Source organism: Engystomops pustulosus, chromosome 6, assembly GCF_040894005.1.
Source record: "Engystomops pustulosus chromosome 6, aEngPut4.maternal, whole genome shotgun sequence".
Classification (NCBI taxonomy): Eukaryota; Metazoa; Chordata; class Amphibia; order Anura; family Leptodactylidae; genus Engystomops; species Engystomops pustulosus.
In genome coordinates this window covers 168,989,443-169,016,383 of record NC_092416.1, presented here as the reverse complement: position 1 = coordinate 169,016,383, position 26,941 = coordinate 168,989,443, and the positions used below count along the sequence as shown (strand labels likewise).

Genomic DNA, 26,941 nt, shown 5'->3' with positions numbered 1-26,941 from the left:
GTGGTTGCAGCGCCACGCACCGGTGCTTGACGGGAAGATGGTTGAACCGGGAATATCGGTCACATTGTCTGGAACTACCTTGTCCCGTCTCCACCTCTCGCTTCCGAAGTCCTCCAAACCTTTGGTGGGTCTCCCCTCTCCATATGTGGACTTTGCTGATGTTTTTTCAGAGAAGCAGTTTGCCACTACACCGACATGACGATTGCTCGATTGAACTGCTGCCGGGCACATCTCCTCCACGGGGTCAGGGGTACCCACTGTCTGTGCCTGAAACCGCTGCGATGTCGGCCTATGTGAAAGAGAATCTACAGAAGGGTTTCCTATGTCAGTCCTCTTCTCCTTCTTTAAAGGGTTTTCCTTTGTTGCCAAAAAGGATGGGTCACTCCGTCCATGCATAGATTATTGTGGCCTAAACAAGATTACGGTGAAGAACCGCTATCCTTTCCCATTGATCACAGAACTCTTTGACCGCTTACGTGCAGCCAAGGTCTTCACCAAATTAGACCTCCGGGGGGGGGGGGGGGGGGGAGGGGGTATAACCTCATTCGAATTCGCAAAGGCAATGAGTGGAAGACCGCCTTCAATACTCGTGATATGCACTTCGAGTACCTGGACATGCCAATTGGACTGTGCAACACACCAGCTGTTTTTCAGGAGTTTGTCAACGACATTTTCAGAGTCTAGCTATACACCTGTGTCATAGTCTATCTCGACAATATCCTGGTGTTCTCTATGAGTCCCACCACCACGTGCGGCAATTCCTCACTTAAGAGCCAATTGCCTTTACGCCACACTCGAGAAGTGCCAGTTCCACCAGAAGAGTCTTACCTTCCTTGGCTTTATCATCTCTGACAAGGGTCAATAGATGGATCCTGCTAAGTTGTCTGCGGTTCTTCAATGGCCTCGCCCTGTAGGACTGCAAGCAATATAGAGATTCCTGGGCTTCGCCAATTACTACCGGCAGTTTATTCTGCACTTCTCCTCTCTTGAGTCTCCCATTGTGGCGCTAACCAAGAAGAACACCATTCCTAGACTCTGGCCCCCAGCAGCTGATGAAGCCTTCTGTAGTCTGAAATCAGCCTTTGCCTTGGCCCCAGTTCTCACACGGCCTGATATGGAGAGGCCTTTTCAGCTGGAAGTTGATGCCTCCTCAGTAGGAGCTGGAGCAGTGCTCACCCACAAAGGGCCCAAGGGCCGAACTCTCACTTGTGGGTTCTTCTCTAAGACCTTCTCCTCCGCAGAGAGGAATAACTCCATAAGGGACCAAGAGCTATTGGCCATAAAACTTGCTTTGGAGGAGTGACACTATCTTTTGGATGAAGCTTGTCATCCAGTCTGTATCTATACCGACCACAAGAATCTCCTATATCTCCAGACTGCTTAGTGTCTCAATCTCTGACAGGCTCGCTGGTACCTCTTCTTTTCTCGGTTCAACTTCTTGATCCAATTCCGTCCAGCCGAGAAAAATGTAAAGGCGGATGCCCTCTCTCTTGTGCCTCTGATGTTGTTGGAGAAGAACCGGATCCTTGTCATATCGTTCCCCTAGAATGACTAGTTGTTGCTGCTCCTGTGGAACTACAGCAGCTTTCTCCTGGCAAGACCTATGTCCAACCAGCTCTTCGGAAGAGGATACTGACTTGGGGACACCCTGGGGTGCAGAGATCTGTTGCACTCATATCTCGCTATTATTGGTGGCCAGATCTGGTCAAGGACATTTGAGATTGTGTGAGTACCTGTGCTTCCTGTCCCCATAACAAGTCGTCACCTCTCAAGCCTGCAGATCTGCTCTTGCCATTGCCGATACCCACTTGAATGTAGACTCACATAGCTATGGACTTTATTACTGATCTCCCATCATCTTCTGGTAATAAAGTCATCTGGGTGGTAACGGATCGTTTTTCTAAGATTCCAAGATGTCCCATTTTGTTCCTCTGCCAGGTCTGCCGTCAGCTCCATGCCTTGCCAGTCTGTTCTTCCTGCACATCTTCCGGCTTCATGGACTTCCCCTGCACATTGTCTCGGACTGTGGGGTCCAGTTCGATACTCGTTTCTGGCGATCCCTGTGCGGTCAACTTCAAGTGAAGCTGGACTGCGATCCCGTGCTGTCCATCCTGACCTCCTGTTTGTCCCCGACTACGATTCTGCTCATCGTCACTGTACCTCGCCTTGGCTGCCACTGCGGACAAAGTCGCACCTGTGGATTGACCTGGTGGTACCGCACCGCAGCAAGTCCAATCCGCTTTGTGGCGGGCTCTGGTGAACACCGGTTGCCACTTAGACTCCGCTCCCAGGTGTCGGCTTACGTCATGGTCCGCGGTGGTACAGTGGGTCCACTACCCCTGAAGCCTGACACATATATAGTATACACAAAGCATGAGCATACCGCATAAGCATATATAGTATACACACACAGTATAAGCATATATAGTATACACGCACACACACAGTATAAGCATATATAGTATACACACAGTATAAGCATATATAGTATACACACACAGTATAACCATATATAGTATACACACAGTATAACCATATATAGTATACACACATTATAAGCATATATAGTATACACACACAGTATAAGCATATATAGTATACACACACAGTATAAGCATATATAGTATACACGCACACACACACACACAGTATAAGCATATATAGTATACACACAGTATAAGCATATATAGTATACACACACAGTATAAGCATATATAGTATACACACACAGTATAAGCATATATAGTATACACACAGTATAAGCATATATAGTATACACACACAGTATAAGCATATATAGTATACACATGCACACATTATAAGCATATATAGTATACACACAAACACAGTATAAGCATATATAGTATACACACAGTATAAGCATATATAGTATACACAGTATAAGCATATATAGTATACACACACAGTATACACATATAGTATACACACACAGTATAAGTATATATATATATAGTATACACACAGTATAAGCATATATAGTATACACACATTATAAGCATATATAGTATACACACAGTATAAGTATATATATAGCATACAAACAGTATAAGCATATATAGTATACACACAGTATAAGCATATATAGTATACACACACAGTATAAGTATATATATATATATAGTATATATATATATGTATAGCATACACACAGTATAAGCATATATAGTATACACACACAGTATAAGCATATATAGTATACACACAGTATAAGCATATATAGTATACACACACAGTATAAGCATATATAGTATACACACAGTATAAGCATATATAGTATACACACAGTATAAGTATATATATAGCATACAAACAGTATAAGCATATATAGTATACACACAGTATAAGCATATATAGTATACACACAGTATAAGCATATATATAGCATACAAACAGTATAAGCATATATAGTATACACACAGTATAAGCATATATAGTATACACACACAGTATATGTATATATATATATATATATATATATATATATATATATAGTATATATATATGTATAGCATACACACAGTATAAGCATATATAGTATACACACACAGTATAAGCATATATAGTATACACACACACAGTATAAGCATATATAGTATACACACACAGTATAAGCATATATAGTATACACACACAGTATAAGTATATATATAGTATACACACAGTATAAGCATATATAGTATACACACACAGTATAAGCATATATAGTATACACACACAGTATAAGTATATATATAGTATACACACAGTATAAGCATATATAGTATACACACACAGTATAAGTATATATATAGCATACACACACAGTATAAGCATATATAGTATACACACACAGTATAAGTATATATATAGCATACACACACAGTATAAGCATATATAGTATACACACACAGTATAAGTATATACATATATAGTATACACACACAGTATAAGCATATATAGTATACACACACAGTATAAGCATATATAGTATACACACACAGTATAAGTATATATATAGTATACACACAGTATAAGCATATATAGTATACACACACAGTATAAGTATATATATAGCATACACACACAGTATAAGCATATATAGTATACACACACAGTATAAGTATATATATATATAGTATACACACATTATAAGCATAGAGTATACGCATATATAGTATAAACACAGTGTAAGTATATATAGTATACAGACACAGTATAGTCATACAGTGGGATAAATTGTAGTCCTCTGTTGCAACAATACATCAGGAAACCTCCCTACATATCCCTACAATGGGGGAAATAAGCCATGTCGGCCCCCATTAGATTTGTCCCCAAAGGGCCTCTACCAGTCTTAATCCGGCCCTGGAAAGAATGATCATAAAACATGTACACTCACCGGCCACTTTATTAGGTACACCATGCTAGTAACGGGTTGGACCCCCTTTTGCCTTCAGAACTGCCTCAATTCTTCGTGGCATAGATACAACAAGGTGCTGGAAGCTCCTCAGAGATTTTGGTCCATATTGACATGATGGCATCACACAGTTGCCGCAGATTTGTCGGCTGCACATCCATGATGCGAATCTCCCGTTCCACCACATCCCAAAGATGCTCTATTGGATTGAGATCTGGTGACTGTGGAGGCCATTTGAGTCCAGTGACCTCATTGTCATGTTCAAGAAACCAGTCTGAGATGATTCCAGCTTTATGTCATGGCGCATTATCCTGCTGAAAGTAGCCATCAGATGTTACAGGGTACATTGTGCTCATAAAGGGATGGACATGGTCAGCAACAATACTCAGGTAGGCTGTGGCGTTGTACCAAGGGGCCCAAAGACACCATGACACCACCACCACCAGCCTGACCCGCTGATACAAGGCAGGATGGATCCATGCTTTTATGTTGTTTGCGCCAAATTCTGACCCTACCATCCGAATGTCGCAGCAGAAATCGAGACTCATCAGACCAGGCAACGTTTTTCCGATCTTCTACTGTCCAATTTCGATGAGCTTGTGCAAATTGTAGCCTCAGTTTCCTGTTCTTAGCTGAAAGGAGTGGCACCCGGTGTGGTCTTCTGCTGCTGTAGCCCATCTGCCTCAAAGTTCCACATACTGTGCGTTCAGAGATGCTCTTCTGCCTACCTTGGTTGTAACGGGTGGCGATTTGAGTCACTGTTGCCTTTCTATCAGCTCGAACCAGTCTGCCCATTCTCCTCTGACCTCTGACATCAACAAGGCATTTCCGCCCACAGAACTGCCGCTCACTGGATGTTTTTTCTTTTTCGGACCATTCTCTGTAAACCCTAGAGATGGTTGTGTGTGAAAATCCCAGTAGATCAGCAGTTTCTGAAATACTCAGACCAGCCCTTATAGCACCAACAACCATGCCACGTTCAAAGGCCACAAATCACCTTTCTTCCCCATACTGATGCTCGGTTTGAACTGCAGGAGATTGTCTTGACCATGTCTACATGCCTAAATGCACTGAGTTGCCGCCATGTGATTGGCTGATTAGAAATGAAGTGTTAACGAGCAGTTGGACAGGTGTACCTAATAAAGTGGCCGGTGAGTGTATAAGGTGTAGGAATTGGTCTTGATGTCCAGATTTGGTATCTATGCAGTGTGAAGCCCCAGAACTACACCCTAACCCAAAACTTTTGTTCCTTACTGGCCCCCACACTATATAAAGCCCACTTTCCTGTGGTCCCCACAATATATAATACCCCCTTCCTGTCATGCCATTCCTGTCATGTGATCCCCCTTATAAGGCCAACTAATGCCCCCAACATGTAACCACTTACTAATAATTCCCCCCCCCCAACTTATAATGCCTCCTGTCCTAAAGGCCCTTACTTAAAATGTCCCCCCAGACGGGACCCCCCTAACCCCATGCCACCCCCCTTTAAGAGCTGTCCCTCTCAGGTCTGTCCCATTCAATCTCTTGATTCGGGGGAGGTATGTGACTATAGGGGATACTATGTCCTCCATGTGATTAGAACACCAATCCAGCACATATCCCCCAACCTTTACTTACCCTATGCCCCCTTAGCACCCCCATACAGTATAATGCTCCCTTAATGACCCACTCTTTACAGTATAATGTCCTCCTAATGGCCACTACACAGCGCAGGACCTACCTTGATTACCCAACACTGTATAATGTCCCATGTCAATAGTATATGCCCCTGACTGACCTGTCTACGGAGTCTAATGACCCCTAGACTGTATAAAGCCCCCCCCCCCCTATAACTTAGTGCCCCTCTACCAGGAAAATTGCCAATAAAACCTCATCCCTTTAAGTTTGGGAACCCGTTGACCTGCTATAGGCTGTGTTTTTCCGTGCCCTGTTATCTTCTATAGGTTGGGAGATATTTCTGTGTATTTATCATATTCTGCAGCTGATATCTCCTGTATATATGGCAGCACCCAATACGTAGGGTGACCCTGTAGTGATACTGTATCTAGTACACGGGGGACGATCAGGACTAAGCGCCAAATTGTGAACTTTACTCTTCACCGCTGACCAGACGGTGGGGTAAAGTCCTCCTGACAAGTGAGCAGAGATAACGTCACCTTCTATATGCTGACACATCGCTCTCCATACACACTGGTTACATAATACAGCAGACACCCACCAATATCATCATATAAATGCCCCCAGCAAAGCCAACGGGTATCTAAATAGCGGAGACACATGGGTACCGCAATCTTTGCCCAGACTGTCACCCCCCCCCTCCCCGTGATGTCATCAGGCGCGATGATCCGTTGCTGTGACAGTCGAGAGTCTAGGAGTCTATGTGTGACTCCCAGTCATGTCAATCACCATCATCTATAACAGTGTGCCACCCGCACACTGATATAGATCAGAAAAAGAAATCCCATGTACTGCAAGAGAGTAGTATTGCAGTATACGTTAGGTTCAATCAGACCCCCCAGTGTTCAAGTACCCTCGGGGGTATAAAAAAAATACAGTAGAAAAATTAAAAAGACAAAAATAAAAAAAAAAAATGTATAAAAACCTAAAAGCTCAAATCACCCCCTTTCCTTAGAACTGAAATAAACAAAAAAGAAACCCAAAAGTCCCGATCTATCAAAATATATAAATTAATATTCCTGGCATTGAACTATATAATGGCACTGGGGGGAGCGCGTTACCAGAGCCCCTGCGTGCTGAAGCTTCATAGGCTGTTACACTGTGCAGGAGTACATCCCCTCTTCCACTTTGTGAGATTACATCAGGTAGGGAGAGATGGAAGTGCTGAAAGAACAGGGGAGGGGCAGTGTAACAGCTTGTGAAGCTACAGCACTGGTAGCACCCCCAGGAGTCCTTCAGGGTCATTAGCATAATATTAATAATTGATTTTAGAAGTAAGAAGGCCATGAATAACAAATAGAAGATTACCACAGTCATGGTGCCTTGATCTATGAATAAGTAGACGCCACACAAACCCCTCAGCTCCTGGCCCTGGCACATACATACACAGTCCTGAGCGTTCTCTTCTTAAAGGAACACTCCAGTCACAGCCAATTCATTGATTTATACCTTGTGCAAGGCCTGAAGGGTGGAGCAGGACTCTCCAGGTTCTAGGAATACAATGACAATGAGTCCTGCTCCTCCCTTCAGGCCCGCACCGTGTTTTATTTATTGAATTCGCTATGACTGGAGCGTTCCTTTAAGCTGCATAGTGAGATCATGAATCATAGGATAAGCTCAGCAGATGCAATATCATCATCAGGCACCAGATGGAGCAAATCCCTTCTTTGTAATTTCTCTTATTCCCGACTAAGAGGATTTTTAAAGGATTTCTCCTGAAAAGGAATTGGACCGGATCCCTGCACTGGACCATCGCATCTGCAGCGGATCCACATATAATGTAATCTCAACTTTATGTTATGGCAAAGCAACCTTGGGAAAATTGCAGGTGTTAAAGGGGTCGTCCGATGGTTGGAAAACATGGCTGCATTCTTACAAAACAGCGCCACACCTGACCTTGGTGAGTCCCAGTATAGCGGCTCAGCTGCATGTAGATGAATGGAACGTAGTTGCAATACCAGGTGCTACCAGAGGGTCAGGTGGGGCGCTGTTTTTGGAAGAAAACATCCAAGTTTTTCAACATCTGGACAACCCTTTTAAATTACCATCCTCTGATATTAATATTAATAATTAATTAAAATCTTGCACCCTCACCCCCTGGAGACAGACAGCTCTGTCCACTGTCTAGTAGCTGCATTGGGTTCTGCGACTTAGCTTACATTCAGTGCTGGAGACCAAACCCTGATCAATCTAACATGTCCCTGGATAATTTATCTCTAGTATTGTGACTGCAACCACCAAGACAGGTGCCTTATACTGGAACCATCAAGTGTTGTATCCCATGTTAAGGTCAGGTTTATTTCAGGTTTACTACTATCCATACTAAAGCGGGGTTAGGGTTAAAGGCCACACACTCACCTCTTTAGAATCCTTAAAGGGTTTGTCCACGTTAAGCAAATTGCAGCAAATAATTGATATTGTTTGTGCAATGAAAAGTTATACAAATTTCCATGATACTTTCTGTATCTTTCTTCTCTTTTCTAGATCTCTGCTTGCTGTCATTCCATAGGAAGCTTCATTGTTTCCTTCCTGTGGATAATCATTGGTCCTTGGTCATGTGATGTCGCACAGGTGCACGGATCGTTATATCTCTGGTCATGTGGTGTCACACAGGTGCACAGCTCATTATATCCGGGGCCATGTGACGTCACACAGGTGCGCGGCTCGTTATATCCCTGGTCATGTGATGTCACAATGGTGCATGGCTCATTATATCCCTGGTCATGTGATGTCACAATGGTGCATGGCTCATTATATCCCTGGTCATGTGATGTCACACAGGTGCACGGCTCATTATATCCCCGCTCATGTGATGTCACGCAGGTGGGTGGCTCATTATATCCCTGGTCATGTGATGTCACACAGGTGCACGGCTCATTATATCCCTGCTCATGTGATGTTACACAGGTGCACGGCTCATTATATCCCTGCTCATGTGATGTCACGCACGTGCACAGCTCATATCCCTGGTCATGTGATGTCACACAGGTCCATGGCTCGTTATATCCCAGAGAGTGCACTATAACAAGTCATGAAGATAAATATAACGAGCCGTGCTCCTGTGTGACATCACATGAACAGGGATATAGCGAACTGTGCACCTGTGTGACAACACATGACCAAGGATATAAAACGAGTCGTGCACCTGTGTGACATCACATTATTGGGGATATTATGAGCCATGCCCCTGTGTCATATATTTGCTAGAGAAAGAGAGACAAAAACAACAGCGGAGGAGGACGGCGCCTCGCGTAATAACGTAGAGACAAGTGTACCGATAGAGGTGAGAAAAATTGGTTGCTCACCTGGTAACCACTTGGGTACAAGCGGTAATAATCAATATGTGGGAAGGATCCTTGATGGTGTGGAGATTTAAATCTTAGGTTACTGCAGCGACTTTTTGGCGCTCCAAAACCGGTAGCCAGAGGTACCGTAGAGTAATTGTTACAAATTAGAAAAAAATGGAGGGGGCCGGGATAGTGCGCTTGTAACCAAACAGAAAACTCCAAGGATAGTGATAAACACAATTTTATTGGTAGCAGTGATATCACTGCTACCAATAAAATTGTGTTTATCACTATCCTTGGAGTTTTCTGTTTGGTTACAAGCGCACTATCCCGGCCCCCTCCATTTTTTTCTAATTTGTAACAATCATATATTTGCTGACATTTGCTTAAAGTGGACAACCCCTTTAAATGTTTCTTTATATTGAATAAATAATATATGATATAATAAAAAGACAGACCAATCACTTTCCTCTTCCGATTCAGCACTGCTTCCTATTGGACAGGACAAAGCTAAATATATTGCTGAAGATTAGGGTGCAAGTAAATTCATCAAAACACCAAGCGAGGAACAAAATATTAACCGTCTCCTACACCCAAGATTATATTTTGTGCCAGAACCAAAACTATTAACCCCTATTTTACCCTAAACCACCAAGTATTTACCCTCCCCTATATATCCTCATAATATCTGCATCCAATAGTGGAGAACACGAGTCCTTCCATTACCTTAATTACAGTAAAATGAAATAGCTGATAAATTCCCATTAAATCCCTTTGCCTTATCCCGGGATTACAAATCCATCTGATGCTTAACATTCCCAAAACATAAGGAAGTGAAGGTTATTGTCTATTACACCCCCACCCGCACCCTGCGCCAAATGGTGGCTTTAACAACCCACATATATAACCTAAAACTTGTACTGACCGATTAATTATTTGCAGAATTTCGGGTAAATTTTTCCCATTTTATCAGCGATAAGAAGTAGTGAGGGATAACGTCACACCAGACGTGTCCGAGTCACTGCCAAATATTAGGATGAGATGAGGATATTGAAATTGGAATATAAATCTATTTCCTATTATTCTTCCTATAGAACATTGCAGAATTCTGCCATATAACACTCAAAAGGTCCAAATTCACTCTTCAAATTCTATAGGGGAGCACTTAATGGCGTTTACTCATCTGGGCACTGACAATTTATTGATTTATTAATTTATTAATATATGACCTATACATGCATTTATCCAATTGGATATTACTAAAAAAAATTATAAATTCCCATAAATGTAGCCATGTTGTATCCAAGATTGTTGTTCTTGGATATGATCACAGCTGAGTGATTGTACAAAGAGACATTAAATTCATCTGACATATACATAAATTTATCCAGTTAGATATTACTTAAAAAAATGTCCCTATGTGAAAATAAGTTTCCATAAATGTACCCATGTTGTATCCAAGATCGGTGTTCTTGGATACAACCACAGCTGATAGAGTGACTGTACAAATAGACATTAAATTCATCTGACATATACATGCATTTATCCAATTGCATATTACTAAAAAAATGTCCCTATGTGAAAATAATTTCCCACAAATGTAGCCATGTTGTATCCAAGATCATTGTTCTTGGATACAACCACAGCTGATAGAGTGATTTAATATGTCAGATGTGTTTTATATGAAATCTCTAGTAGCTACTTCATTTCCCACAGATGTCCTGTGGTAATGATCACTTAATCCAGGTGGTTGTATGCCTCAATAGCACATGTGTGGCCACCACTGCTAGAGTGTAGAGGCGGTCGTATCCAAGGACAGCTATCTTTAAGGGACAACATGGCTACATTTATGGGAAATTATCTTCACACAGATAAGTTTCATCCAAATGAAGAAATGTTTATATATGGTAGATAAATGAAATAAAAAGTCATTGCCTAGATGTGCTTAAAAAGCGCTCGGATGACACACATGGGGAAAAAATTGATAAATGTAAAAAAAATTTTTTTTTGACACAATCTTTACTCCAAAAAATGTGAACATGGGTTTATAGTTTGCAAATGTATTAAAATAAAATAAAGTAAAAAATAATAAAATAGATTTTAAAGAGGCAAAATAGCAATAAAAGTCCATAAATCCAACACTGAAAATATGAGGTTTTATTAGAAATTCATAATTTTAATGATGGAATTTGATATTTATCAATTGGAGGCAAAAAAGATGGTATAAAAAGTAAAAATAAACGTAAATAAAAATTGGATAAAACATAACATACAGGGTAATATCATGCGGCAATTATTCTTCTTACACCTGGTGGATGTCAGTCCCTCTATATGTACCTAATAAAAAGGGATAAATTCATAACATTAATAATCAATTTATAAAACATGAATCCTAGATGGCAGATATGGAATATGAGTTCATACATTCATAATCCCATTAGTAATAACTTGTGTGTTCCTTATCATATAACCAGTCCGGGGGATAGATGTGACATCGGAATAAATCCATCATCCATCAAGGTGCCGTGTTATACTGTGTCACACAATGGGCGCTGATATCCAGGGTCCTGGAGCAGCGTGTGACTGGCTCTCACTATTATTTGTTCTAACATTGTCCCTTATATTTGCCGAACAAGAGGTTCCCTTTAGTAGCGCAGTATTCTGTTATGCCCATTTATATTAACATTAAATTAACATTTAAATAATGAATGTTGAACATTTTATTAATAAGGATAAGCTGCAGCTGGCCATTTTATTAATGAGGGGAGGCAGCTGATGGACACTTATTGATAAGGGGCCTTTCCTGTACATTTTACTATTAATGGGGGCTTCTGGACGTTTTATTAATGAGAGGAGTCTGCTGTTAGACATTTTATTAATGTGGGGAGGCTGCTGTTAGACATTTTATTAATGTGGGGAGGCTGCTGTTAGACATTTTATTAATGTGGGGAGGCTGCTGTTAGACATTTTATTAATGAGTTGAGGCTGCTGTGAGACATTTTATTAATGAGTTGAGGCTGCTGTTAGACATTTTATTAATGTGGGGAGGCTGCTGTTAGACATTTTATTAATGAGTTGAGGCTGCTGTGAGACATTTTATTAATGAGTTGAGGCTGCTGTGAGACATTTTATTAATGAGTTGAGGCTGCTGTGAGACATTTTATTAATGAGTTGAGGCTGCTGTGAGACATTTTATTAATGAGTTAAGGCTGCTGTTAGACATTTTATTAATGAGTGGAGGCTGCTGTTAGACATTTTATTAATGAGTGGAGGCTGCTGTGAGACATTTTATTAATGAGTTGAGGCTGCTGTGAGACATTTTATTAATGAGTTGAGGCTGCTGTTAGACATTTTATTAATGTAGGGAGGCTGTTTTTAGACATTTTATTAATGAGTGGAGGCTGCTGTTAGACATTTTATTAATGTGGGGAGGCTGCTGTTAGACATTTTATTAATGTGGGGAGGCTGCTGTAAGACATTTTATTAATGAGTTGAGGCTGCTGTGAGACATTTTATTAATGAGTTGAGGCTGCTGTGAGACATTTTATTAATGAGTTGAGGCTGCTGTGAGACATTTTATTAATGAGTTGAGGCTGCTGTGAGACATTTTATTAATGAGTGGAGGCTGCTGTTAGACATTTTATTAATGAGGGGAGGCTGCTGTTAAACATTTTATTAATGAGCTGAGGCGGCTGTGAGACATTTTATTAATGAGTTGAGGCTGCTGTGAGACATTTTATTAAAGAGTTGAGGCTGCTGTTAGACATTTTATTAATGAGTGGAGGCTGCTGTGAGACATTTTATTAATGAGTTGAGGCTGCTGTTAGACATTTTATTAATGTAGGGAGGCTGTTTTTAGACATTTTATTAATGAGTGGAGGCTGCTGTTAGACATTTTATTAATGTGGGGAGGCTGCTGTTAGACATTTTATTAATGTGGGGAGGCTGCTGTAAGACATTTTATTAATGAGTTGAGGCTGCTGTGAGACATTTTATTAATGAGTTGAGGCTGCTGTGAGACATTTTATTAATGAGTTGAGGCTGCTGTTAGACATTTTATTAATGAGGGGAGGCTGCTGTTAAACATTTTATTAATGAGCTGAGGCGGCTGTGAGACATTTTATTAATGAGTTGAGGCTGCTGTGAGACATTTTATTAATGAGTTGAGGCTGCTGTTAGACATTTTATTAATGAGTGGAGGCTGCTGTGAGACATTTTATTAATGAGTTGAGGCTGCTGTTAGACATTTTATTAATGTAGGGAGGCTGTTTTTAGACATTTTATTAATGAGTGGAGGCTGCTGTTAGACATTTTATTAATGTGGGGAGGCTGCTGTTAGACATTTTATTAATGAGTTGAGGCTGCTGTGAGACATTTTATTAATGAGTTGAGGCTGCTGTGAGACATTTTATTAATGAGTTGAGGCTGCTGTAAGACATTTTATTAATGAGTTGAGGCTGCTGTGAGACATTCTATTAATGAGTTGAGGCTGCTTTTAGACATTTTATTAATGAGTGGAGGCTGCTGTTAGACATTTTATTAATGTGGGGAGGCTGCTGTTAGACTTTTTATCAATGAGTGAAGGCTGCTGTTAGACATTTTATTAATCAGTGGAGGCTGCTGTTAGACATTTAATTTCACATATAATAAAGATTATTTATAGCACTATCCTTTGTAGAGCCTCGTCTCTTGATTCCTCTTTTGCTCTTTTTTTGGTATTCTTTGCTATATTCTAAGAGGGTATTTGGCTCCTCTGGTGTCTATTTTTGTCACATGACATATTTATGTTGTTACTTTTTGCTCATTTTCTTAGTTTCCTGTTTATTAATATTATCCTGCTGTACAGACTATGATAGTGACCAGCGGCCATTGTGTGACACAGTATAACACGGCACCTTGATGGATGATGGATTTATTCCGATGTCACATCTATCCCCTGGACTGGTTATACGATAAGGAACACACAAGTTATTACTAATGGGATTATGAATGTATGAACTCATATTCCATATCTGACAGCTAGGATTCATGTTTTATGAATTTATCCCTTTTTATTAGATACTTATAGAGGGACTGACAAAGTCCTTCAGGTGTAAAAAAAATAATTGCCAAATGATATTACCCTGTATGTTATGTTTTACCTTACTTTTGTTAACCTTTTTTATTTTTTTATGCTTGTATATTTTTTGTATTTTTGCCTCCGATTGGTAAATATCAAATTCCAAATTACTATGAATTTCTAGTGACACTTTGTATTTTCAATGTTGAATACATGGACTTTTACAGCTATTTTGCATATTTTGTTTTTTTTGTTTATTTCATCTTAATGATCCCAAAGATCTCTATATATCTCCGACTGAAGACCTCAACATTTCACTGTACAGCGAAGCCAATTTGCCCGTTTTGGAGGGCCCGATGTCAGTACTGAATTTATAGAAAAAATATACCATCAACTTACTAAAGATCCAGGTACCGTGACTGTGGTAATCTTCTTATATTTGTTATTCATGGTCTCCTTCATTCTAAAATCAATTTTTACATTCATGGTAATGAGCTAGAAGTGCTCATTGGGGTGTTACCAGAACCTGTTTAACCATAACTGTGATAGGCCAAGAAAAACACCAACTAAGCATAACCATAACTGTGATTGGTCAAGGAAACACCAACTAACCATAACTGTGATTGGCCAAGGGAACACCAACTAACCATAACCATAACCGTGATTGGCCAAGGAAACACCAACTAACCATAACTGTGATTGGTCAAGGAAACACCAACTAACCATAACTGTGATTGGCCAAGGGAACACCAACTAACCATAACCATAACCGTGATTGGCCAAGGAAACACCAACTAACCATAACTGTGATTGGTCAAGGAAACACCAACTAACCATAACCATAACTGTGATTGGTCAAGGAAACACCAACTAACCATAACCATAACTGTGATTGGTCAAGGAAACACCAACTAACCATAACTGTGATTGGCCAAGGAGACACCAACTAACCATAACCATAACTGTGATTGGCCAAGGAAACACCAACTAACCATAACCATAACTGTGATTGGCCAAGGAAACACCAACTAACCATAACCATAACTGTGATTGGCCAAGGAAACACCAACTAACCATAACCATAACTGTGATTGGCCAAGGAAACACCAACTAACCATAACCATAACTGTGATTGGCCAAGGAAACACCAACTAACCATAAACATGGCTTTGATTGGCCAAGGAAACACCAACTAACCATTTCAATGGCTGTGATTCGTCAAGGAAACACCAACTAACCATAAACATGGCTTTGATTGGTCAAGGAAACACAGACTAACCATAAACTTGGCTTTGATTGGTCAAGGAAACACCAACTAACCATAGCCATGGCTGTGATAGGCCAAGGAAACACCAACTAACCATAGCCATGGCTGTGATAGGCCAAGGAAACACCAACTAACCATAGCCATGGCTAGTTGCATTGGGCAGACCCGAACCTCAAACCCAAACGGAAAGTTAGTATCCACTCATCTCTACGGAGGACAGGTTCCCTTTAACTTTAAAGTGTAGAGAGAAGCAAATTATAAAGCTTTGGGAGGAGTAAACTCATAGGTGAGTGGTTCATTCACTGGTAAAGACTGCATAGGACCACCCACTAGACATCTACGCCCAATGGACTCCTCTTAGTCTTCTCAAAACAGCTTCATCGAAAATAGCTCGGTTAACTTTAAGAAACAAATACAAAGATTTTCTCCACTTTCCATCCCATTTAATGACCACTTTATACTGCGCCGTCCATTGTCCGGTAAGTCGGATGTTTTTAGTAGGGATCAATAAGATCTCCCCAGTCTCCATCTATACAGATCCATTCACACATGACAACCCTCCACCCCCGCCTCCCTTAAAGGTCACTTTATTATCACTAATATCCAATAATCAGAAAATGAATAGCAGCACCAATCTCCGTAAATAATCGGCTTGCGATATGACCACGCTTTCACTTCAATCACGCAAAATGCATCTCCGACGTGGTCTTCAAAGGGAGAGGATTAAGTTATTAAATTGAGCCGCTTTAATCATGCAGCCTAGAAATGAGTGCGGGGGGGATTAAGTGTATTTTTACCGCACAATCCTGTGCATCTATTAGCATCCATTCACCTCTCCCTGCTCCCCACACAACCGTAGGAATCCAGAACCCGAGGTCCAAGCTGGAGAACATGAAATGTCATGGAGTTTTATTTGGAAATTGACCCGGTGACTCTGAACTTGATCATTCTGGTGGCCAGCTATGTCATCCTCCTGCTGGTTTTTCTGGTCTCCTGTATCTTGTATGACTGCCGGGGGAGGGATCCTAGTAAGGAGTATGCTCCGGAGACAATGCCCGAGAACAGGTCGCCTATTCGCTTGGTGGTGATGCAGCAAAGTGCTACGTGGGGTAAGGCCTACCAGCACCGGACCGATATATTAGAGAAGAAAATCACGGTGGTCTGAAGAGATTATCTGGATGACGTTAGATGAATCTCAAGAATGGCCGTCTTCAGAAGGAGCAACTACGTGATGAGGTAATAAGTTTTCCATTTCAGAACCTTGGGTTGGTCCATATCTTCTCATGTCGTGACCACAATTTTGGATTATATGTGTGGTGGCTCATTTATAGTCTATTCATGATCATTCTGTGTAACTTCTGTCTTTTCAGTCCCAATAATCTGACTTGTAGATTCATATCTAAGTATTGGGTTGGACATCGAGTTCCTAAGTAGAAGACATCTTTGAATTAGATCATCATCTCCAAGCTGACCTCTGGGACCCTACATTTTAGATGGGGGTTTGTGGATTAAAGTCCCTCATGAAAGACAAATATTAATTGGAAAGCTAAATAATGGGTACAATGAAATGTCTAGGTTGGGTTTCTCAGAATAGATGCCCATTGAAGACAATGTTCAATGGTAAAGCCAACTCTACTGAGCTCTAGTCTTGGTAAGATGGGCCGGTCTTAGATTAGGGAATCCCCATGGAAGACGTTTTCCAAGGTAAAGCCATCCGTGAGCTAGGACTAAAGTCCTACATTATAAAATGGGGGGGTGGGGGTCCAAACTGGAGATCCAACAGAAGATGTCTTTCAATGGAAAGCCATCAGTGATCCAAATACTGGGGGCAATACAGGGCCCATGTATTCTATTTAGGGGTTCCCAGATAAGAGATTTTCTTAGGGTAAAGTCATCTCCAAGAACAAGATCAATGTTGTGTCTAATACTGAAATCCGACATTTTTAGAGATTCTTTCGGAAAGTCATATCTAAAAATTGAGTCATCATCAAGATAAATATTGGGCAGAACACTGACCTCCTGCATTAGATAGGGGCGCACAGATTAAGGCCCTCCCCCTGGAACATGTTGGAATTTGATGGCCATGGAGGGAATTAAGGTCTCAGCATGACCAGGTTATGGACCCCAATAGAAGATTCCTTTCGATGGGGAATCCCCCTCCATACTTAACATCCGTGGTCCCTGCTTCCCAGACATGGGTTCCCAGCTTGTAGAGTCCATGTAGAAGATGTCTTTCAATATGGAAAACCACCTCCAAGCAGAACATCAAGAGACCTCTCATGGGAAACAACTTTTCCACACTCATGCACCTTGTGTTGTACTATGTAAAGTACTGGATTGTATTTGTTGTTGATCTGTAGATATGGCTTTTTGGTATCATCAATATGGTGGCACTATCATATGATTGAGTTCTGTTGGGACTATCAACCTAAAATCTTGGCGTGACAGACATAGGTTCAATATGACCCACTGGCTCTCCTGAGAGGGGACCTGTGACCAGATTTTACCCAATTAAGGTCCAGCACCCTCAGGTAGGAGATGAAATGTCCTTTCTAGAATTCCCTCTTTTATGTCATATATCATCTGTTTAAATATAAAAAGTTTTTTCCAAAGTTATGTGAAAATGAGCAGAGGAGAGTCATATTTGGCTGAGATGAGTCAAGTTTTGCAGGTGTTTGTCAGACGCCCCTATCTCCAGTACTATAGCACCTAGGAACATACTTTTGGTGTCATACTAAAGATAGGAATTTCATCTTTCTGATGGTATCAAGTGGTTGTGTCAGTCACAAAACCAAAGATAAAGACAGTAAAAGAAATAGGCAGTAAATGGATATTTACGTCTTTAACTGTTTGTACCTCCCGTTCTGTAGCTCACAGAACCACAAGCTGGATGTTATCTAATCCTTATGACAGTAGATGTTTCTAGATACTATAGAACAGCGGATAGACACGGCGGAACTGACGCCTCCCGTGCTGCTTCTAAACTTGACCCATCTCAGGTAAAAAATGACTCTTCTCTGCTCAATTTCACATGACTTTGGGGGAGATTTTTTATAGGTGAACAGATAAGATTTTATATAAAAGAGGGAATTCTAGAAAGGACATTTCATCTCCTACATGTGGGAGCTGGTGGTTTAATGATGTCAAATCTGGTGATAGGTTCCCTTTAATAAAATCGATATTGTATTATATACTAGCCTACATGTGAAGCAGAGAATAGGCCAGGTGTCAGTTCTAACCATTGGATGCTGTCTCTGGCTTTCACTCGCTTTCATCTGTGATCCAGATCTCCATGGAGCCCAATGGGGCACATTAACTTATCCGTCCTGCACGCTATCCCCGATCCGGAATACCCGACGATTCAAGTAGCTTGTGCGCATGATATCCTGTATGTGTCGCTTCCCCGCTGAGGTCACCCATAGAATGACAGATGGGAGGGGTCTCATTTGCATAATTTTAAATCACATATTTTCTCAAAAACTAAGCTGTTAGAAGCAAAAAAGAAAAACGGATCCTAATTCGGAAGGCAGAGCCCACAGCAGGTAAGTGCGCTTGGTTTAGGGGAACTGTATCCATGTGGTAGATTTCCTTTGATGCCATTGTAGTCAGAGGGATGATACAGCTACGGCCTCCATCCTTCAGTGTGTTTGTGAGACTCCGCCTATTAGAGAAACTGATTGGTCAGAGTGTACACTTTAGCTTTGCTACCCCTCAAGAATGCTCCGCCTTCTTAGCACAAAACAATGTATATAATATTTTTCCTAAAAAAAACACTAGTCATAACAAAAGTCATAGACTCGTTCCTCTGTAGACACCTGAGAGCACAATGGGGCTCATTTACTAAGGGCTTTGTGACGCACTTTATTCGGACTGTTCACGTTCTTCATGGCTAAAACGTCTTGCACAGGTATTTAAGAAGTGTGTGCACTGGGATTGTACCGCACGCTACCCTTCTGTGGCATTGCTGCACTGGCTTCCATGCGTCACAAATTAGGGGGCATGTGATGTCACACAGGTGCACGGCTCATTATATCCCTGGTCTTGTGATGTCAGACAGTTATGTGGCTCATTATATCCCTGGTTATGTGATGTCACACAGGTGCAGGGCTCATTATATTCCAGGTCATGTGATGTGACACAGGTGCACGGCTCGTTATATCCTTGGTCATGTGATGTCATACAGGTGCACTGCTTGTTATATCCCTGTTCATGTGATGTCACACAGGTGCACTGCTTGTTATATCCCTGATCATGTGATGTCACACAGGTGCACTGCTTGTTATATCCCTGGTCATGTGTTGTTACACAGGTGAACGGCTCGTTATATCCCTGTTTATGAGATGCAACACAGCTTCTCGACTCGTATATCCCTGGTCATGTGATGTCACACAGGTGCACAGCTCATTACATCACGGGTCATGTGATGGCACACAGGTGCGCGGCTCATTATAGCCCTAGTCATGTGATGTCACACAGGTGCACAGCTCATTATATCCCTTGTCATGTGATGTCACACAGGTGCACAGCTCATTATATCCCTGGTCATGTGATGTCACACAGGTGAACTGCTCGGTTTATCCCTGGTCATGTGATGTCACACAGGTGAACTGCTCGTTATATCCCTGGTCATGTGATGTCACACAGGTGCACAGCTCATTACATCCCTGGTCATGTGATGTCACACAGATGTCCAGCTTGTTATATCTCTGGTCACACAGGTGCACAGCTCATTATATCATAGAGAGTAATCAGAGCAGTGTGACACCACATGACCATCCAAAAGAAGTAAACAATGAAGTTTCCTATAGAACGACAGCAAGCAGAGATGTAGAAAATAATAATCCCTTTATTTATATAGCGCACACAGATTACACAGCGCTGCACAGAACTTGACAAATCGGTCCCTGTCCCCATTGGGGCTCACAATCTAATCAATCTACCAGTATGTTTTGGAGTGTGGGGGGAAACCGGAGGACCTGGAGGAAACCCACGCAAACACAGAGAGAACATACAAACTCTTTGCAGATGTTGACCTGGGTGGGACTGGAACCCAGGACCCCAGCGCTGCAAGGCAGAAGTGCTACCCATTCAGTCACCATGCTGTGAGGAATGGATACAGACAGCATATTGGATAATCACATACATTTTCATTACACAAATAATATATATTATTAGCTGAAAGTGGACAACCCCTTTAAGTCCCAAGCATGCATGTCTATGGGAAGGTCTTCAGACATGTCAGGCCACACCTAGTGATGGTGAATGATCGGCTTGAGAAGTTTTTGTGTTGGGTTTCCCTTACATTGCACGTCCCTCCTATGTAATACTGTATTGCTGATCCTGAGTGCCAGGTTATTCATTACTATGGAGACCTAGAGGAGACAAAAAGCTTCCAGAGCTATCCGCTGAATAGAGCGCCATTCCCTCTAATTATACGCGGCTCTTTGTGCAGCCAGACTGACTCTCCCGATGAAAGTACATGACGTAGCATTTCTGTGCCATTGTCCGGCCGCTGTGCCCCACAACACTAGTTTTGTCTCGGTCTCTAAGTTGGCAGCTTATACAGAGAGCATTGTCCTCGGGCTTAATTCACACAATGCCAGGAGGGTTCATCCATGAGAAATTCCCAGTTTCAACAAAACTACAAAACAAGGGAGTTTGCGTTTCTTTTCTGATCTCTTTTGCTTTTTTTTTTTTTTTTTTTTCGGGCTGTCATGGTAACTTTGCAAAAAGTCTCCGAACCAACTTTTTAATATTTGGGTTGCGTACATCGGTAATGCAGAAAATCAGAGAATGGAAAGTTCTAGAAGATTTGTGCACAAAATATTGAACAGAAACAAAAGTTTTTAAATAAATAATAATACATTTCAGAAAATGAAGGCTGCAGTGACACAGTTCAACCACTACAGTGAGAATGGCGCTGTCTGCTTCCTGTTACTTTCTCTATGTATTAGTTGCTGATAACTGCATATAAATTGATAGTCACAGGTGCAAGACATGGGTCACGGGCTCACCCGTGCTCCTCCGTGTGCTCCAGTGCCCCGTAGTTCCGACTTACCTGTCCCCGCTCCTGTTTCCGGTCCGGTGGCTGTGCGTGGTACCGGGTACCACCTAGATTCCAGTCCCAGGTGTCAGCTTACGTCATCGTCCACGGTGGTCCAGTGGGTCCACTACCCTTGGAGCCTGACATTGATTATCTATTCTCAGGATAGGCCATCAGTAATTTTAGGATAGAGAACCCTTGCGAGCAAGTTATCTTTACAAAATTTCTACTTGAAGCTCAAACTTACTGTACTGTACCTGTTAGAGAACAGACAATAAGATGGAAAAGGAAAGGATAGACAGAGCCAATGAGCCCTAAAACTAGACTCTCTAGCTGTCCTTACCTACATTCCTATACTTCCCTAGAAGGTAGTGACAACTTGTCGACATTCCCTTCCTGTGTCAAAGTAAAATACAGAGACAAAAAGCAGCACAAGCAAACACAAGGGGGCAGATTTACTTACCCGGTCCATTTGCGATCCAGCGGCGCGTTCTCTGCGGAGGATTTGCGTCTTCCAGCGATTCACTAAGGTAGTGTGTCCACCAGGTGTCGCTGCTGCGCTGAAGTTCGTCGGAGTGCAGTGAAGTTCACCGTCCTACCCTGGGTGCAGGTAAGCATGTGTCAAGCGACACTTTTTAAAATTAAAATGCGGCATTTTTTCTGAATGCGTCGGGTTTTCTTATGGCCACGCCCCCGATTTCCGATGCGCCACAATCCAATCGCGTGCGCCAAAATCCCGGGGCGATTCAGGGAAAATCGACGCAAGTCGAAATATTCGGATAACCCATCGGAAAAATGCGTTTCGGGCCCTTAGTAAATGACCCCCAATGTGTACAAATATGGGTAAAAACCAATAGGACAATGCAGTACAGAATCCAGAGACAGATGGTCAGAAGACAAACGAGGGAATAATATGGAAGTCCAATAAAATATGAAATGCCAGCAAGCTCCAAAGAAGACCTAAAGCAAGCACTGGAAATGAACAGGCAATCCTCTTATGAGATATTAGAGTCCTGGTCCAGAGAGTTATTGGACCTGTTCCCTGACATCCAGACAAACCAGAATAGCAGAGGAGGATTATGAGTAGAGGAGGCATCTGTCTATCTCCACTAGTTTAACCATCTGCAGCCCAGAGCAAAGTCAACAGGAGACAGAAAGGTGTAGTGGAAATCAAATAATATGGTCAGGAGTGAAATAAGGCTGTGTTCAGACTCATGCAGGACAGAATGCAAACTAAGTGAAAAGTTAGCTACCTTGTCCTAGTGCGCGCGCCGGCTTCACAAGATTTTAAAGGGCCAGCGCTGGCCTTACCCAGAATTCTATTCAACCCAGCCTCTCCCCACAAACCCTGCCTTTGCGACCTCAATTTCGTTCCTGATCTATGCTACCTGTCCTGACCTTTTGCTACGTCCACCCCTACTTTGATCCTGTGCTGTCTGTCTCGACCTCCTGCCTGTCCACGACTACGATCTTGCCTTATGACTCTGTACTTCGCCTTGGCCGCCACCGCGGACAAAGTCGCACCTGTGAAACGACCTGGTGGTTACACGCCGCAGCAAGTCCAACCGGCTTTGCAGCGGGACTCCGGTCCCAGGTGTCGGCTTACGTTATCGTCCGCGGTGGTCCGGAGGATCCACTTCCACGGATCTTGACAAGGGTGGTCTTTCAAAAGCCTCCGTTGACCTGGCCTCTGAAAAATAGAGACTATCCCAGTCAATCCTTGACAATTTCCAAGAAGGTATCTCACCAGCATCCAGACCAGGTTTCCAGGTTTCACCTTAAATTATGCATACTGTCCATTTTCTTGAAGACCACCCCCTTAGTAGACCACTTTTCAGTGAAATATGGGAGAAGGTATCTTTTTCCATTGTTGTAATAGTTTAAAGTTGATCGTCTTGTTCTCGTAACATCTTGGCCCGTGTAATGCTCGGTAGCAGGACACACAAGGAGATTGGTTTCTTGCCAGTCTTATAATTACTTGAGGCCCGGTGGGATATGGAGAATAAACTGAACTAGTTGACCTTGTTGTACCTGACCGGTCTAAAATGAGGTTCTCTCGTGAGCTGGAATGGACTTGGCACGTGGCTGGGGCGTGGAAACCAGAAGTTCTGTTGAAAATTTAAGGTCTCCAGAAAAATACACCAACATGTTTCTCTTGGAATGTAGTCTCAGCATAAAGAAAACAGTTTTTCTTCATTATACTTTGTAGCTGCTTTACAATTCCTGATCTCGAGGCAGAGAGAAAAAAAATGAATAAAATTAACCCCTTCTGCCTCCTCATTCCCAAAGCTTAACCCGGTGTTGCACTGTGGACACCACCACCTGGAATGAAGACATCAGTTGAGTATGTGGCTTCTGTGGTTGGTATTGGTGATGTCACTGCTTGATCCATGCTAGCACCAACCGCGGGTGTTAGCAATGAGTGTTTGCTGCAATATTCAGCAAAACCCATGTCTGTATGAAGAATGTTCAGCTCGTGAGCCCTATTCATAGGTCCTTAACAGCTCCCTGATGGATATCAGCGTGAAGGGGTTAAAGGGCTTCTCCAGTGACAAATAAATTACAAACTATGTACAGGATAGGGACTAACTTACTGTTTGTCGGGGGTCCGTTATACACACATCGTACCCTGAGATGAAGAGAGCAACTGATTGCGCATGTGCTGGCTGCTCCATTCATCTCTATGGCGCTGATGGAGCTGTAATCAGCTGCTGTTGTCGGTGCCATAGGCTGGGTGTAGACATTGATGGGTGGATAAAGTATCAATTATAACTCCTACCCATCCACAGGGTGATAGTAAACTCTCTGTTACCAGAGGCGAGCTCCAGTAGTATTATATGGGGTTATTTTTTTTTTTAGTCAGTGGGTCCTTCATGCAATGTCTCACACCTAAGCTGACATAGGAGATACAATTTTTAGGTGTAATGTCCTGCTATAGCAGGTGACTGCATCCCTGCCCCCTCTATCTTGCTCTAGGTGGTGCTGCCTGAGGCAATAGACTCAACTCGCATCATGACTGGTCGTCCCCTATAAGGTTGGAGACATAACTATGCTACTTTTTAATGATCAGGCTTCCGTACCCGTGTATTTTGCTAACAGTCGCAATGATTTGGTAAAATTTCGCCCTGGATAGTGATAAGAATGTGTCAGCTTTTCCTATAGGCTTTGGTCTCCCCCGCGCAGTGATACATAAGGATGAGTCCATCTGTACGGAGGCGTGTCATGTGACGAGGCTGCTCCGCGGATTAGCTGTAATTAGTCTGTAGCCAGCGACGACCATCCCTAATGACTCCCTATTCCCTTATGTTATCGTCTGTCATACACATCAGAGCCAGCGGCACTTACATCTATTCTCCCGAGCCCAGGACAACGTTATAATCTCATTAGAGAATCAGACAACTGGAAAATAATCAGGAGCGACGGGAAATGCTGGAGAATAGGACAAGACGTACGAGAAAAGATCTCACAAGTGGAGGATAAGAAAGACAACAACAGAAATATAAAACCTTCGGTCAAGAAAATGCCTTGTTTTTTCTAAAAATTGTTTCCCTTACATCCACATAAATCAACTTTATCTTATATTCCCTGGCATCAGAAGGGGCGTGTCCTGCTCGGCCGGCCACTCCCATCTACTCCTCCCCATGTCCCATGCCTCTTCTCAGCATAACTTGAGTGACATCATCTAAGGTCCTGTTACATCTGCAACATCTTCCCCATGTATGTATCTGATCACATGAAATCACAGCAGCCTCCATGGAGGATGGGGAGGAGTTGAAGTCCATGAAGGCTGCTGTGATTTCATGTGATCAGATACATACATGGGGAAGATGTTGCAGATGTAATAGGACCTTAGATGATGTCACTCAAGTTATGCTGAGAAGAGGCATGGGACATGGGCCGATTTTATACTTTAGTGTACAGAGCTATGTAAGGTGTCATTTTCTGTGAGACGAGCTGATGTTTTCAGTGCTACCACTTTGGGACTGTGCAACTTTTTGTTCACATTTTATTAAAAATGTTATGTTCTGTAAAATGGCGAAAAAAAAGTCTCTCAGAGACTTCCATCTGTCACAGCAACCAATCAGCAACCCCTGATGATGTCATGGGGGAGCGTCGGGTTGGCAGAAATATAGCTGTATCCATGTGAAACTGCTGTTCATGTGAAACTATAGTAGCTTAACTGCCACAACTGTCAATTGCGGGAATTATCCTCAGGTGTCTGCTGTATAATACAGCAAACACCTGCCCTGTATGGTCTGTGAGTCTTCTTTAACCTCTATAGGATATAAATATATGTAGGTCCCCAAGAGTTTAAGAGGGCGGGGCTAGTCAAGAATCGGTGAATCGGTAGCCTGCAATCACAGACATTATTACATGTTACCGCTGTCATAGTCGATGGGAGCCCAATGGATGCCCCAAGGTCTACCTTTCAGTGTATGTCTATTAGGAGGTGCCAGAGGAGGGGCATAAAGGGTTTGCCAAATTCTTTTACTTATAGCGCAATACACGGCACTACATAAGTACTGCAAACCCCCCAGTGATTACATGTCAAGGTCTCCTTGTGGGGCTGAATAACTGCATTATAAAAAGTTTAAAAATGTTTTGTGAAAATTAAAAAATTTTTTACAAAAACAAACAAAAATAAATAAAATTTCCTTCTCTATAACGCTTTGAAAAAACTGAGAAAATCTGACAAATACCATATTTTTCGGACTATGAGGTGCACAAAAAATCCTTTGATTTTCTCAGAAATCAAAGGTGCACCTTATAGTTCAGTGCACCTTATATATGAACCGCACTTACAGACAACAGCTGCCTTGAACTGTGCACAGGTCTGCCACCTGCTGGTCATACATCCTTATAATCAGGTGCGCCTTATAATCCGGTGCGCCTTATATATGAACCTAGATGTTTTAGCAGGCATTTATTGATGGTGCGCCTTATACTCCGAAAAATATGGTAGTTGTTGTTGCTGAATCTATGAAGACCTGAGCTGTCGTGTTTTTTACGCTAAAAAATTCACTAAAAAAAGAAACGTCGGCATTTCTGTAATTTTTTCGTCTATTCTACACTGAAAAAAATGTATTAAAAAAGTTATATGTGTCCCAAAATATATAACGCTTATAAAAATGATAAGTCTCGACCACTCAAACAGTCCTGGTGGAAGAAGAATTTTTTAAAAAAAAATTAT

The 26,941-nt window shown here is 42.0% G+C and overlaps 2 protein-coding genes across 2 annotated transcripts in view; both read left to right on the top strand.

The window, feature by feature from the left end:
* The first annotated feature begins 16,530 nt into the window (after positions 1-16,530).
* Positions 16,531-16,872, top strand: SMIM36 (small integral membrane protein 36). Its single transcript, XM_072112308.1, has one exon. It carries the CDS (start codon positions 16,609-16,611, stop codon positions 16,870-16,872), a length of 264 nt encoding a protein of 87 aa, XP_071968409.1. The 5' UTR covers positions 16,531-16,608.
* The window catches only part of MMD (monocyte to macrophage differentiation associated), an 86,664-nt gene continuing 76,527 nt past the window's right edge, over positions 16,805-26,941 (top strand). The window contains exon 1 of the mRNA XM_072112305.1: positions 16,805-16,943. Coding sequence (XP_071968406.1) covers positions 16,909-16,943 — 35 coding nt within the window. The 5' untranslated portion in view covers positions 16,805-16,908. The remainder of the gene's footprint in view (positions 16,944-26,941) is intronic.

Bases quoted from the DNA above. Each gene is read 5' to 3' on its own strand.
- SMIM36 (XM_072112308.1), top strand. From the start codon at position 16,609: ATGGAGTTTTATTTGGAAATTGACCCGGTGACTCTGAACTTGATCATT.